The sequence below is a fragment of the Anabrus simplex genome, chromosome 2 (assembly GCF_040414725.1).
Source record: "Anabrus simplex isolate iqAnaSimp1 chromosome 2, ASM4041472v1, whole genome shotgun sequence".
Lineage (NCBI taxonomy): Eukaryota > Metazoa > Arthropoda > Insecta > Orthoptera > Tettigoniidae > Anabrus > Anabrus simplex.
In genome coordinates, this window is record NC_090266.1 from 458,313,728 (window position 1) to 458,328,834 (window position 15,107).

At 39.5% G+C, this 15,107-nt stretch overlaps 1 protein-coding gene across 7 annotated transcripts in view; it reads right to left on the bottom strand.

Moving 5' to 3' along the window:
* LOC136864187 (FHF complex subunit HOOK interacting protein 2A) overlaps positions 1-15,107 on the bottom strand; it is a 354,492-nt gene that overhangs the window by 275,550 nt on the left and 63,835 nt on the right. For 6 of the 7 annotated variants that reach the window (XM_068226194.1, XM_068226197.1, XM_068226196.1 and 3 more), the window contains exons 3-5: positions 3,032-3,244; positions 2,798-2,923; positions 2,346-2,696 (exon numbers count right to left, since the gene is read on the bottom strand). In XM_068226194.1, the coding sequence (XP_068082295.1) occupies positions 2,346-2,696; positions 2,798-2,923; positions 3,032-3,244 (690 nt within the window). Of the gene's footprint in view, positions 1-2,345; positions 2,697-2,797; positions 2,924-3,031; positions 3,245-15,107 lie in introns of those variants that run through there. The other variant, XM_068226198.1, reaches the window with a different exon arrangement.

The following is a 15,107-nucleotide window of genomic DNA, read 5'->3' on the forward strand; positions in this document are numbered from 1 at the left end:
AGAATATCCAAGACTTGCTTTCCTACCTAACTTCAGTTCAGATGGTAACTTAATTAGTGACAAAAGGAGCTCACTTAACCTACCTAGATAGAGCAAATGATGCTCTCTTGATTCATTCTGTACCATACTAAAAGAAACAAAGCAGTAATTGTGAACGTTTGTGATGATGTGAAAGATGGTACAAGTTAATGTTCTGTGTCTACCAATGACACGTTGATCTCAGTGTTTATAGTAAGTTAAGTTTATATGAATTACTTCCAAGTGTAAATCTCACTGCATATTTTGTTACTATGTTTACATGTGTCCAACAGTGTATAGACAGCAGCTCCCCATTCCTGGCTTCTTTCAAGTTTGTTCATCGCCGCAGGTGCATCAGCAGCCTTACCTCAGACTACATGCTGCTAGCCAACCTGCTCAAGGCTGGCTGACACAGCTACAGGGTTGATCTGTCGAAGACAGGAATGATAGGTTGGTCTTCGGGCTTCCAATTAATCAATTACGCTAGAGAGAACATTTATTACGTTTGTGGATAAAAGTAGCTCCTTACCACCACAAGACTCCTGTGAACTCTGTGAACATTTAGGTCATGCATACACAATATTGTATAAGTTTACAATCACCACAAAAATGGTATAACGATTTATCTGTTGTGTTGACAAGGCTCTGCACTAGCCAGCTACGATTTTTTCACAACTCATTCACCAATGAAAAGAGGAAATGTCTTGCACTGTTAAGGAGCTGAAAGGGTAGAATAATTAACATGTAGTATTTAGGTTATGTACCATCCTAAATTTAAGGATCAAATAAAGAATCATTATTATCACGTATGTGCCCAGTTGTCCACCAAAACAAAGTTACTTCAGATGCAAAATGGAAAACAGTCCTGTCCTATGGTCAACTAAAAAAAAGTCTTATTTAGTATTAAGTCCAGCATCACCTAAGAAATGTCAATACTCTGAGAAGTAATAACATACAACAGACCAATCCAAGTGAAATAGTCCATATACCACATGTCCTTTTCATGCTATTTCTTAGATAGAGCTGTCTGAATATATAGTACAGTACAAAACACATTGTGGAATTTTCTCTCCTTCCCACTGCATTTCACTGCAGTGATAGCTTATCATAGAACTGCAAAAATATTATTATTTTGTATGCAAAACAGTAAGGTCTTTTCCACATTACCACAGGAATCACTGACTACTGACATCATGTCTTCACAATATATGCAAATTGTATTGATTTGCGATAATAAGAATTTTGAAACTGAATTATAAGCTGGAATATGAGAAACAGTGTGTGTATTCTATTTTAGTGGCAATTCAGAAATTGAGTGAACATTTCTCAATCACAGAAATGACTTTAACTAATGTGTTTGAACTTGAGGTGTCGTTTGTGAGAGGGCAGCATTGTCCAGGACAATTTTCTGCATGCTGCATCCTCTGAAACAGGATGTTTGGGATATACATTCTGAGACAGCATGGGCAGTTGGGCATGGATGAGGGTTGGTTTGTGCAGCGTGGGATAGCATGGACTACAGCACTGTAATTTAACCTTATACAGTTCTTATAAGCATAAATAATAAATAAGTTTGCTAAGCAACATCTTTTGGTCTTCTCTTTGCACCTAATAAGTACAGTATATTTCTGTGGGCTATGGGAAGAGCTAGGCCTCGAGCATGTGTGGTAACAACAAATATGTGTGGTACATGTAGACTGTCAACGAGACCAAACAACATGTGTATGGTACCTGAATTTTTCTTGTTATTACCAACAAAAGAATTGACATATCTTCTTGGGACACACTACATAAAGCAGAGATACTTTGACAAACCAAGCACATCAATGCCAGTTGACATGCTACAGGAAAAGTTTAAAGTTTGGTGTGAAACAACAGAAGAGAGAGCTTTACATGAAAATGATTACATTAAGTTAAAAAGTCATTTTCCACTTTTACTGATTTTCAGTAAATGTTTTAACATGACTATGTGGTTATTCTCTCAGAATGATCAGAGGGAGTTCAATAAATGTGTTAGATACATGCAACAGCTGTCATGAACATTCTCAACAGTGTTAATATTTTAAGGAAACAAGTAGGATATAGCATACAACCACAACTCTCAAAATGCTCACTTCAAATTAAACATGTACAACAGTGTTTTACCAATTATTTGCAGCTTATTCATGTTCAATAATCTTTCTTTCATTGTGAATGATTACATATAAAATATGTAATGTATACCTGTGATGAAAGGTTCAACTTAAAAAAAGCATTATATATAGCATGCAAGCCAACAGCAGTATCATAACAAAAGACTGGAAAATCTATGAAGTACTGCTACTTACAGCACTATGAAGAAAAGTCAAAAGAGCATCAAGTAACGAGACTCTCTTTGGTATGAAAGGTTTTTTCCCAGAGTCTGCTAATGCAAGCCCTTCTAATTGTGCAGTGATTGTGCTCATTTCAGTCTCTAATTTTTCTTCTTGTTCAACCTGCCTCAAATGTTCATTCTGTTGTGAATGGGATGTAGTTGCTCCACTCTGCTCATCAACTTGAAAATTACTTTTCAGTTCATTTGGTATATTATGGGAAGATTCAGAATAACTTTGGGAATTACCACATGATGATACAATTGCTTGATCCAACACCTCAGATTTGATATTTTCTTCTTTACCATCAGAACCTGCATTGACATCCTTGAAAATAAAATTCAATAAATTAAATTGAGTTTGATCTTTAAAAGCAAAACCATAGAAACTAAATACCAGTACATATACACATTATGATTTCTACTAACCTGATTATTAAAAATTGTTGTCAACTGGGGCTGTTTGGAGATGACCGCACACAGTGAGCACAAGAAAGCAATCTCATAGGACTCAGTTGGTGATGCTCTCATGCCACTGCACAGAGAAATAAGACGCTGTAAAAACCAAAATTACAAAATATGAAGCATTTTGCAGTTCATAATATGTAATATATTACACCTTACTTGAGTACCATACCTTGTCACTGGAAGTGCATTTATTACCTGAAGAGGTTGGTAAATTCCTACATGAGGTAATATAGGTTGCTGTATCTGCGTGATAAGCTTTCGTACAAAAGTGAAGGTATGCTGCTTCATTCCTGGTGGACAGTCAGTCTCGGCAAGAGTTACAAGAAGGTCTAAGATACGGTGCTGAAGTAAATACTCTAAACATGGCCCAGTAGTGTTTAATTCTGCACTGTCTTCCTCCAGCAATATCTATAAACACAGCAAGAGAAGGTGAATTAATACTAAGAGAATATTTCTTTCTTTTTCTACTGCTTTTCCCACATCTGTGGGGTTGCAGGTGCGAACTGTGTTGCACATGTGTATTTGGCCCTGTTTTATGGCCAGATGCCCTTCCTCACAATAATATGGAGGGATGTAATCACTATTGCGTATTTCTGTGTTGGTTGGTAGTGTAGTGTGTTGTCTGAATATGAAGAGGAAAGTGTTGGGACAAACACAAACACCGAGTCTCCAGGCCAGAAGAATTAATCAAAGGTGATTAAAATCCCCAACCCAGCTGGGAATCGAACCCGGGACCCTCTGAACCAAAGGCTTCAACGCTGACCATTCAGCCAAGGAGTCTGACTAATACTAAGAGAATATTAACTATTAATATTTAGTTCAAGTCCTTAGAAATTATGAATCGTGAATTTCCCTCTAAATTTTGAACACATATACAAGTGGATCTAAAGTACCAGAAGAATTCAACTCCATTATATGGAGCTCATCACATATTATAAATCATTATCTTTATTTCCTCTTATTCAGATGAAACTGGGTGGGACAGATACAGCTCCTTTACATTTTAATCTTATCTTTCTGCCACCCTGCTTTCGTGCTGTACGTGTCCCTTCACGTTTCCACTTCACTATCACATCAGAAACAGTGGACCTAGGGATGTTTAGGAGTGTGGAAATCTCGCGTACAGACTTCTGACACAAGTGACACCCAAGCACCTGACCATGTTCGAAGTCTGTGAGTCCCGTGGAGCGCCCCATTCTGCTCTCTCAGATGTCTAATGACTACTGAGGTCGCTGCTATGGAGTACCTGACAGTAAGTGGCAGCACAATGCACGTAAGATGAAAAACGTATGTTTTCGGGGGTGTCCGGATACATTTGATCACATAGTGTATGATCTCGAATTTTGCATTAATTCACTTTCTAAGTATTTGTAAAAAGTACCAAGCAAGTGGCTGTAAGGTTTAGGTCACGCAGCTGTCAGCTTGCATTCGAGAGATAAGTGGGTTCAAACTCCACTGTTGGCAGTCCTATACATAATTTCGTGTGGCTATTGCTAGCCGAGTGCAGCCCTTGTAAGGCAGACCCTCCGATGAGGGTGGGCGGCATCTGCCATGTATAGGCAACTGCGTGTTATTGTGGTGGAGGATAGTGTTATGTGTGGTGTGTGAGTTGCAGGGATGTTGGGGACAGCACAAACACCCAGCCCCCGGGCCATTGGAATTAACCAATTAAGGTTAAAATCCCCGACCCGGCCGGGAATCGAACCCGGGACCCTCTGAACCGAAGGCCAGTACGCTGACCATCCAGCCAACGAGTCGGACGTTTTCTTTGGTTTCCCATTTTCACACCAGCAAATGCAGGGGCTGTACCTTAATTAAGGCCACAGCCACTTCCTTTCCACTTCTACCACCTTTCCTTGTCCCATTGTTGTTGTAAGACCTAACTGTAATACCAATATAGTTGGCCCATTATTGGACATTATAAATTTTCCAGCTAACTCATTCCTGGTTGCCAGCATTTCACCACAGTGTGCTAAGTTGGGCTCATCAGTTGGTAAATAGCACACCTACAAAAACGCATAGCTAGTGCATACACTGGAGGCCACCGTGTAGGCTACTTGGAGCTACCAGCAGTGCCAATGCACTATTAGAGACTTTGTCTCATTTTCGAAAATTGAAGCCTGCCTGGCCATCAGACCTACTGTATCTGTGTTGGTGCAATGTACAGCAAAATGTTAAAAAAATAAATAAAAATAAAAAAAGAATCAATCAATCTGAAAAGTTGAAGACCAAAGCTGAGGTGGGAGAAATTGGGGAATATGAGAATGTGTGTGTCAGGACATTAGGATCCCGGGAATGAAGAACTGGAGGAGCATGACATTGAACAGGAAAGACTGGCAGAAACTTTTGAGGAAGACCAAGGCCCACAAAGGGCCGTCAATTCATTGATGAAGACTACTTGAAGTTTTCCACAAAAAATTTCTCCCTCATCTTTATTATTCTGTTTTTCATCATCATCTAGCTTTGCTCCATACTGATTCTTTCTACCCACTGTTCAGTCTTATTCATTCTTGTACTTCCATATAATGATTTTGCTTTTGCTGCCTCCATGACATTATAAATAGTACATGGACATTCAAAAATCATATACACTATCATCATTTTTCTTCATAGTAACCATTTATTAAAACAAAAGTACTGATTACATTGGAGGTATTATCTGCCAATGTCTATGCACCTTTGCCATTGTTCTGACAGTTTCTGTACGTGCGTAGTAAACTATTCTTTTGGGGTGCCATCACTACTGGGCAACTGCCTGAAGCTTGTTGTTCAAGATGAACTTTGTAACTTCATAGCCCTGGCCTTGATTTCTTGGGAAGAGGGCTCCCAGTGTGCTTCCTCTCGAATTATATATATATAATTTGCTGGGGCCATCAAGGACCACGTTAAGTCTTGTTGCATTTGACACTGAACTTGGCCTTCTTTAGAGCCCAAATTTCCCTCATTCTTTGTGAGTGGGCCTGCTTACGCTCCTCTGTCCAAGGGGCACCGTGTCTTCTCTTCGGTTGCTCGTCTCGGTTTAGCCCGTTCGTCAATATTTTCTTGCGGAAGAGATCTCTGTTAAGGGCGTCTTCAGCTGAGATATGTAGCATTTGCAGGTCATCTTTGGTATTTCTAAACCAGGGAATTGTGGTTTTGGGGTTTGAATAAAAAAAGTGAAAGATTTCTTTAGTTAACTTTCTTCCGTCCATTCTTTTCAGATGACCGTAAAATCGTGCCCGTCTTTTTCTGATTGTGTCAGTAATTTTCTCTATTTTGCTGTAGACTTCCTTGTTGGATCTCTTTTGATGGATTCCATTTCTGTACTTTGATCCCAAGATTCCTCTCACAATTTTGCGTTCTCTTTTCTCCAGTTCTTCAAGGAGTCCTTTGTTGGCATTTAGAGACAAGGTTTCGGCTGCATATAGAACTACTGGCTTCAGAACTGTTTCATAGTGGCATATCTTGGTGTTCTGGGAAAGGCATTTTTTGTTGTAGATTGTGCGGGATGTTTGGTAGGCTATTTCCAGTTTGCGTACTCGCTCCTGAAGTGCTTCTTTGCCCAGTCCATTTTTCATGATGATCTCACCCAGGTATTTGAATTTGTCTACTCGGGTGTTGTCCCCGTATTTTGTATGGAGTTTTGGTGGAGCCTCTTTGATGTTAGTCATTACTTCTGTTTTCTCAAACGATATCTGCAAACCAGTTTGTTTGGCAATTTCCTTTAAAATTTCAACTTGAGCTCTAGCGGTTTCTATGTCGTTTGAGAGAACAGCAATATCATCGGCAAATGCTAAGCAGTCTGTTGCGATCCCCTTGGATTTGGTTCCTATTCTCAATGGACTGTAGTTGGTTTCCTGTAATCTCACCCGCCAGGTTCTGATGATCTTTTCAAGAACACAGTTGAAGAGTATCGGGGATAGCCCATCACCTTGTCGGACTCCTGTTTTGATGTCAAAGGATTGCGAGAGACATCCGTGGAACTTCACCTTTGATTTTGTATCGGTCAGGGTGGCTCTAATTAATGCCAGCAGTTTCAAATCAACTCCAAATTAATTTAAGATGTTTAACAGGACTTCCCGGTCAATGGAGTCGTACGCTTTCTTAAAGTCCACAAAGACAGACACATACTGCTTGGACCTTAGTGTACAATATCTGATGATCGTTTTGAGATTTTGTATCTGTTCAGCTGTTGAGCGACCTTTTCTGAACCCTCCTTGGTATTCACCTATTTGATGTTCGACTTGTGCTTCCAAACGCTCCAGGATGGCAAGTGATAGAATTTTGTAAGTCACGGGTAGCAAAGATATTCCTCTGTAGTTGTTGATGTTCTTCATGCTGCCTTTTTTGTGTAATGGATGGATCAAAGCTATTTTCCAATCTTCGGGTAGGGTCTCCTTGTTCCAAATTTCTTCTATTTGCTTTTGCAAGATATCAAGTGATTCTTCTGGGGCATATTTCCATAGTTCTGCTACTACTGAGTCTTCCCCCGGCGCTTTGTTATTTTTGAGACGGGCAATGTGGCGCTTGATTTCATCTCTGTCGGGTGGTCTGGAATCTGGGTATCTGAGTAAGGGTTCCTTGGTCTCAATAGCGCTTTGCGGTTTAGAGCAGTTAAGTAAATTCTTGAAGTAATCTGCCAGAATGCTGCAATTTTCTTCATTTGACGTCGCCAGTGTGCCGTCCTTTCGCTCAAAGCATAGAGATGGTGGTTTATAGCCAGTGAGTTTGCGTTTGAAGGCTCTGTAGTACTCTCTGCTTTCATTCTTCCTAAAGTTTTGTTCTATATTTTCAATGAGAGATTTTTCGTATTTACGTTTCTCAGTTCTGAACACCCTAGCTGCTTGGGCACGTTGGGTTTTGTAGGTTTCCCAATCATTTTCTGATTTCGTAGAGTAGTACTGTTTCCACGCATTGAGTCTTTCTTGGAGGACTGATTCGCAGGTACCATTCCACCAGGCATGCTTTTTGCTTCTCTTGTTTTCTGCAACGTCTTTAGCGGCCTCAACAAGGAGACTTTTGGCGTTGTTAAAGTCACAGTCATTTGGTCTAGCCTTCTCCTGGAACTCCTCGACCCTTTGCCGAAGTTTATCATTGTGAAAGCGTGTGATCTGTTTGGTTGTCTTCCTTGTGTTTGCGGGAATTGGTTTGAATTTGATAAGAGACATATAATGATCTGAGGCCACATTGATGCCTTTCTTTACCTTGACATTCATAATCTCAGGCTGTTTCTCCTGGAGATTGCAACATGTTCAATTTGGAACTCTCCGAGAGCTTGGACGGGAGAACGCCAAGTCATTTGCTTTCTGGGTAGATGGCGAAAGGGGGTCGACATGACCTGCAGATTGTGATTTTCGCAAATGGACACCAGTCTTTCGCCGTTGGGATTGGTTCTTTTGTGAGCAGGGTAATTTCCTATAACTTTCTTGTACTTCTGTTCACGACCTAGTTGGGCATTGAAGTCACCCAAAAGAAGCTTGACATGGTGTTTGGGGATTTTGTTTAATTTTTCATCCAGTAGGTCCCAGAAATTATGAACTTCGTCTGGATCAGACTTGTTCTTATCGTTTGTAGGAGCATGTGCGTTAACTAGGGCGTAGGTTTTGTTCGTGCATTTAATTGTGAGTATAGACAATCTGTCATTCACAGGTTCGAAATTTGCAACCGATTTAAGGATCTTGGTTCTAACAGCAAATGCGGTTCCAAGCATCAAAGCTCCACTGAGGATTCCTCTTTGCGCTTTGCTCTTGAAAAATCGGTAGCCTTCGGATTCAAAAATCTCTTCATCTGGGTACCTTGTTTCCTGTAGGGCCATTATGGATATCTGATTTTCGTGAAGAGCTTTGGTGAGGGTTTTCAGCTTGCCAGTTTGTGTAAGTGAATTTATGTTGAAAGTTGCTAGACAGGTTTTAGATTTTGGCCTGAGTTTTTGACTCTTCGGGGTACACCGAGACGTTCCGACTCGTCTCTTGCATGATGTCGAGTCTCCCCCAGAATCCGAACGAGACTCGTGCGCCGTGGCGTTCACGACGAGGGATTTATCCGAAGATTTACCCCCTGGGGTATGTTTCTCGAAATGTTGTGCCATCATGCTTTTTGACTTGACTGCTTTGCTTTGGACGGGTACCCATCCTTTTACAACTAGGGTTGTTAGCCCTAGAGGTTGCCTCAAGATGTTTTCTGGCTTTTGGTCATTTACCAGTCTTCGCCGTAACCCTGGCAAGGGACCAGTTTTTTTTTCACGGTGGTATTTTATTTCCCTACTACCCTCTGACTCTGCTGGCGGCAGAGCCAGCAAGCTTCCCCAATTCCCATGGGATGCGCCCGATGGAGGTAACCGGTAAATCCCCACACGGGCTCTCGAATTATTATTATTATTATTATTATTATTATTATTATTATTATTATTATTATTATTATTATTATTATTATTATTTCTCCCTTAGGGTCTTCTAGGGACACGTGCCAATTTCAATGCTTCATCCTTTGCTGTCCTTCCTCCACCACTCTCACTATGTCTCCTTTTCCTCTCCTTGGACCATTTTGAGCCTGTTTTATTTCCCTTCCAACCTTGGAATCATCCCATTTTTAACACTTCCTAAAAATTTCTCTCTGTTGTTTCTTCTTCTTCCCTTATATTGTTTCTTTCCAAATCTTTCTTGACTTCATGAATCCAGGTTGTTGTTGCTGTCGACTTCTTATTCCAAAGATACCGTATTTGAAGATCTGTTTGGTTAACATGTTGTCATCCATTCTGTATAAACATCCAAAAAATATCAATTGCCTCTTCTGTATTGTTTCTCTTATGTTTTCTATGTTCTGATTTCCAGAGTTCTGTAGTTCTTAGTGGACCAAGGATTTTCTGTGTAATTTAAGCTTAACCAGTCTTAAGACGTAACAAACTATAAATCTAAAGAGAACCTGATGGAACTTCAAACTCCGTATTTTATGTGGTAAAATGCATGCCTTCTCTAACTAAAGAAATTGTGGCTGGAGTTGGTCTACAGAAAGTTTTTGCATTTATTCAGCTTGTAGATCAAAACTAGACATACATTTATGTATAGACATTCTGGTCTAACTAATGTGTTGTAGTGTTGTATTTTGAGGTTTTTAGATTAACACATTTTGTTGTAGATACTCCTAGTTATACCGTATGCTCTTTCCATCTTGTGTATTCTTTCTTCTAGAGCTGATTTTTCCAAACCGATTTACTGAATTGCTTCGCCCAAATATCTGAAAATCTTTACCTTCCTTGTTAGACCTATGTCTGTTATTAGAAATTTTGGGAATGCATTTTTAATATTTATAGGGGTTGCCTGGCCAAGGCGGTAAAGGCGTGCTCGGTTCGCCCGGAAGGACGTGGGTTCGAATCCCCGTCAGGAAGTCATAAAATTTAAGAAACGAGATTTCCACTTCCGGAGGTGCAAATGGCCCTGAGGTTCACTCAGCCTACACCAAAAATGAGTAGCAGGTTAATTCCTGGGGGCAAAGGCGGCCGGGCGTAAAGCTAACCACTTTACCCCATCACGTGCCGAGGTTAACAATGGTGGAAGCCTTTACCTTCCACTCCTCCAAGGGCCTTCATGGCCTGTACGGAGGTGACTTTGCTTTGCTACTTTTAATATTTATCATATATTTGGCTTTTTTACAGAAATTCTTAAAACTGTTCTGTTGGGTATCTCTTCCAAGAGATTAACTTGTATTGTTGCGTTTGTCAGCTTTTCTGAAAGTATGGCAATATCATCTGCAAATGCTAGACAGTTTATTTCAACACCTATATTCTTTCTTCCCATTGTTATTGGTGATAGTTTGTGTTCTTCCAGTTTTTCTTTCTGAATTCCTACTATTTTATCCAGGATGCAGTTGAAGAGGAATGGAGATAAACCATTACCTTGTCTTACACATGTATTTACTTTGAATGGCTTAGATCAGGGCCATCCAGTCATTGCGCTCGAGGAGCATTGGACAGTCAGACTAGCGCTCCTTTCCCTACCACCACTACACTGTGGCAGCAAGGAGACCTGAGACAGATGGGCAATGTTCGGACCACACTGACTAGATACGTACGTACAGTTGTGCGGCCGACGGATTTGTGGGATTCTTGACATCACATCGATAGGGCTGTTTTGCCATAACAAATATACCGCATATACAAATCGAATGGTACTCCGATATATGGACTGTGCAGGGAACAAACTGAAGTGTTAAGTAAAGAATAATATGATTAATTCAAAACTGAAATCTGAATATATTTGAAAGGAAAATTCAACAACATTTTACCAATATGAACAGATAGTACAGATTTTGAGTGACTTTTGGTCAGTCGTTTTTACAAGCTTTTAATTTTGGAGCAAACAATCTTCTCCTAACTGGGTACAATATTTCTGGACACAGTTATTCTTAAACAGTTGCGCAAGTTTCTATCGCTCATCATTGCATGATAATTACTTTTGGTAAGCTTAAGAACCAAAAAGACGTTTTTAAAATATACCATGTTTTAATGTGTTTAATGTGCTATATATTTTTAGTGTCTTATGATGTGGCATATATATTTTAATGTGTTTATGTACTCATGTCCATGCTTAATCAATAGGTTTTAGTTTATTCTAACCATCACTACTTTTAATCAGAGCTATTTTAACGCAACATACTACAATATATTTTACTTCCATTTTTTATCAGACATCCGGATGCTCTTAAGTAACTTCTTTGTAATTTATCTAATGACTGTAAATTTGTGTGCTAGCTGATGATGGCCAAGATAGGTCGAAACCGGTACTAGTGTAGTAATTCATCCACAATAAATGTATTGATCGGTGGGACATTTTTCTTATCTATTACATTCTTATCTATTACACCAAAAAGAAATGCTCATACATGTATGTTGAACTGAACATTGGCAGAACTTAACATGCATGTTTATACAAAAGGGGGTATTCTTCTTGCGGAAAGCTGCTGTACAATTCTTCTAAACTTCGTAACATTATAAAGTGGTCTTTTAGATGAACATTACACTGCAGTTCAATCAACTATAATTGAAATAGCTGTGGAACACTGTCTGCACTAAGAGAAAATGGTCGAACAAATACATCCAACACAGCTTGGAGTTCTGATAGTTCTGATAATTCTGAAAATCTCTTTTCAAACTCTTCTTGTAATTTAATGGGAACAAAAAAGTGGGGTCCACCTATTCAATTCAATACCATGTTATAGGATTAATTATAATATTTTATCATTAATGGGACCGGTTTCGATGCTGGTGTGCATCATCTTCAGCCACAAAATTAGAAAAACATACAATGACAACTTAAGGTTCCAAAAACAATGCACAAAAGTGTACACTAATCTTATAAATGATAGGAGGAATGACTTGATTAAAAACATGAACCTAAAAGTCCTCATTTCTAAAAATATAGCACCAATTATGTTAAAGTTTTGTGTAAACATCCTCTTAACAAGAGTTCACTGAATCTTAAAAACTTTGAATGATGTGTGACTAGATTAACAATGAGCTGAGGACAATAACTTATATATCAATATCTTAAAAGTCTAACACCGTATTTCTTTTTCATGAGAATATTTCTATGAAAGTCTTCTTGATTAACATTCACCAAATGTTAAGAACTTCAATCAAAAACATTTTGTTTTACCACTGATTGAAAAAGTTCGTTCATTAAAGTAGCTTAACCAGTCTTAAGAAGTAACAAATTATAAATCTGAAGAGAACATGAAGGATCTTCAAACTCCGTATTTTACATGGTAAAATGCATGTCTTCTCTAACTTAAGAAATTGTGGCTGAAGTTGGTCTACTACAGTAAGTATTCTATAGAAAGTTTTTGCATGAAAATGAGGCAGACACTGTGTTTTCCCCAGGGTGCTAAACCATGTTCTCGGTTTAAAAGGGACCTGAAGCAGATAAAGGAAAAAGAGGGGGATATTTAGAAAAACACTAAAAAAAAAATATAAGGTCCTGTCCTAAGAATTAACGTGAATATGAGACTCACCTCTGGCGACATGTATGACGTGTGTAATCAGATGTTAGAGAAGACACTGGGAGTTGTAAGACACCGTGACCAATGTACCTGCATTGGAGGGGAAGGGGGAGAAGTTGATCAGGGGAGGTACTGGGGGGAAGTAGCAGGATAGGTAGGGACAGGAGGAAGGAGAAGGAGGGGCTAAGAGTTAAAGCTAAACATCCAAACAAATTCTATGATCCATCCCACTTTTTGTCTGCAACCTGCAAATTTACATATGGGGTTGGTAATTTAAATATCACACCATTCTCTACCATGTCTCGAATAATTACTTTGATATAAAAATGTTTCTCTGAATTTGGATATAGTTTATGTTTGCAGGGCATCCAATTGTTCACCAGTAGTCTAGAGGGAAAACTGTAAATTCTTCCTTGTCTTGACCCAAGAACTTTACTATATTTTAATAGTAATTTCAGTAAGTTTTCTTTTTCTATGTTCAAGCCATTCATTTCTTGAACTTTTTTTTAATTGCACTATCCTCACATACTTCGGCATCTACCAACCATTTAATCCACGATATTCATGATTTCTTCCATAGGTACTTATCCCTCATCTTTATTATATTAATGTTCTTTTATTGATTTCCTTTTAAATGATTGACTTTCTACCAGCATGTACATTCCGATTTTTTGCAATGTAATCTTTTCTTATTCAATTTATCCATCTTCGTTTTTACACATTGTATTTTATTGTGATTTTGGGATCTATTTTCGCCCTTATGTACGTCAATAATTATACCCTTTCCTTAATCATGTCGGTTCAGAGGATCAAATGATATTTAATCATTGTCATTACAACAAATTATGTTCAATCACGACTTTTCTGATGTAGATTTACGAAACGAGTGTACCTTGCATTCTACTATTTTACACGGAATTATTCCTTGGACTTTTATATTATAAACAGGTATAAACAGAATTTTTACTTGATTCTGAATTTCATAAAATAATATATTTTAAATAATCCTTGTGCTTGCTACTGTATCTGTAAGACATTTAATTTGAATTCCTTGCACATATCTGATTACAGGTAACTCATCAATTAATTTTTTCCAGAGTTATCGCATCTTCCTCTGATTTTATTTGCTACAAGTATATATATCGTGTGACCCAAAAGTTTGTTAACACTTGATAAGGCAATACTTCACGGAATATTGTAGGTAGAGTGGTAATAATTGACACCCATGATTGGCATGACATGGGGTTTTATTGACACCAAAATTAAGTGACCAATTAAATGACCAACAGATAGTGCTGGACAGCAACACATCAGGTACAAAAGCCATACATGCTTGACATGACACAGGGTTTTGACACCAATGAGTAGACAAAACACCAACAGATGGCGCTGGACAGCAACACGTCAGTAATGCCGCATGAGACTCGTGTACGGCATAAAAGGAGCTGTCGTGAGAGAGAGTGTCAGATGTGCCTGCAATCTCTGCATGTTGATGTTGCCAGAAAAGGCACTGTTAGTGAAGCTCTAGGGTCCCGGGTTCGATTCCCGGCCGGGTCGGAGATTTTAACCTTAAATGGTTAATTCCCTTGGCTCGGGGAGTGGATGTTTGTGCTGTCCCCAACATCCCTGCAACTCACACACCTACATAACACTATCCTCCATCACAATAACATGCAGTTACCTACACATGGCAGATGCCATCCACCCTCATCGGAGGGTCTGCCTTACAAAGGCTGCACACTGCTAGAAATAGCTACACAAAATTAAACTGCCTTTCTATCAACAATATTCCGTGAATTATTGCCTTGTCAAATGTTAACGGACTGTTGGGTTAGCCTGTATATATACACTAACTGAGCAAATATCATGGGATAGCGGAGCACTGATGCGCAGGTGTGTTGTCTGCGCACCACACGCACCCTGTGCCACCGGCAGTTGTATAGGAGACCTTGTGAGCAGTGGCTGTGCATGTGACAGGTGTAACATGGAACGTCGTCGTGAGCTGACACCGTTCGAACGGGGTATGGTGGTCGGTGTCCGACGGATGGGAAGTGCAATTTCGGAAGTGGTGCGGGAATTCGGCTTCACACGATCAACCGTGTCCAGGGTGTATCGTGAATGGTTGAATGCGGGTGTCACCGTCCACATCAGACGAACGACCGTCCGTCCAGCCACCATCGATGACCGTGACCGGCGACATCTGAGACGGATTGTCAATAGTGACAGACGGGCAACCGTACAACAAATCACGGCTCAAATCAACACAGGCCGTGCTAGACACGTCTCCCAGTGGACAATC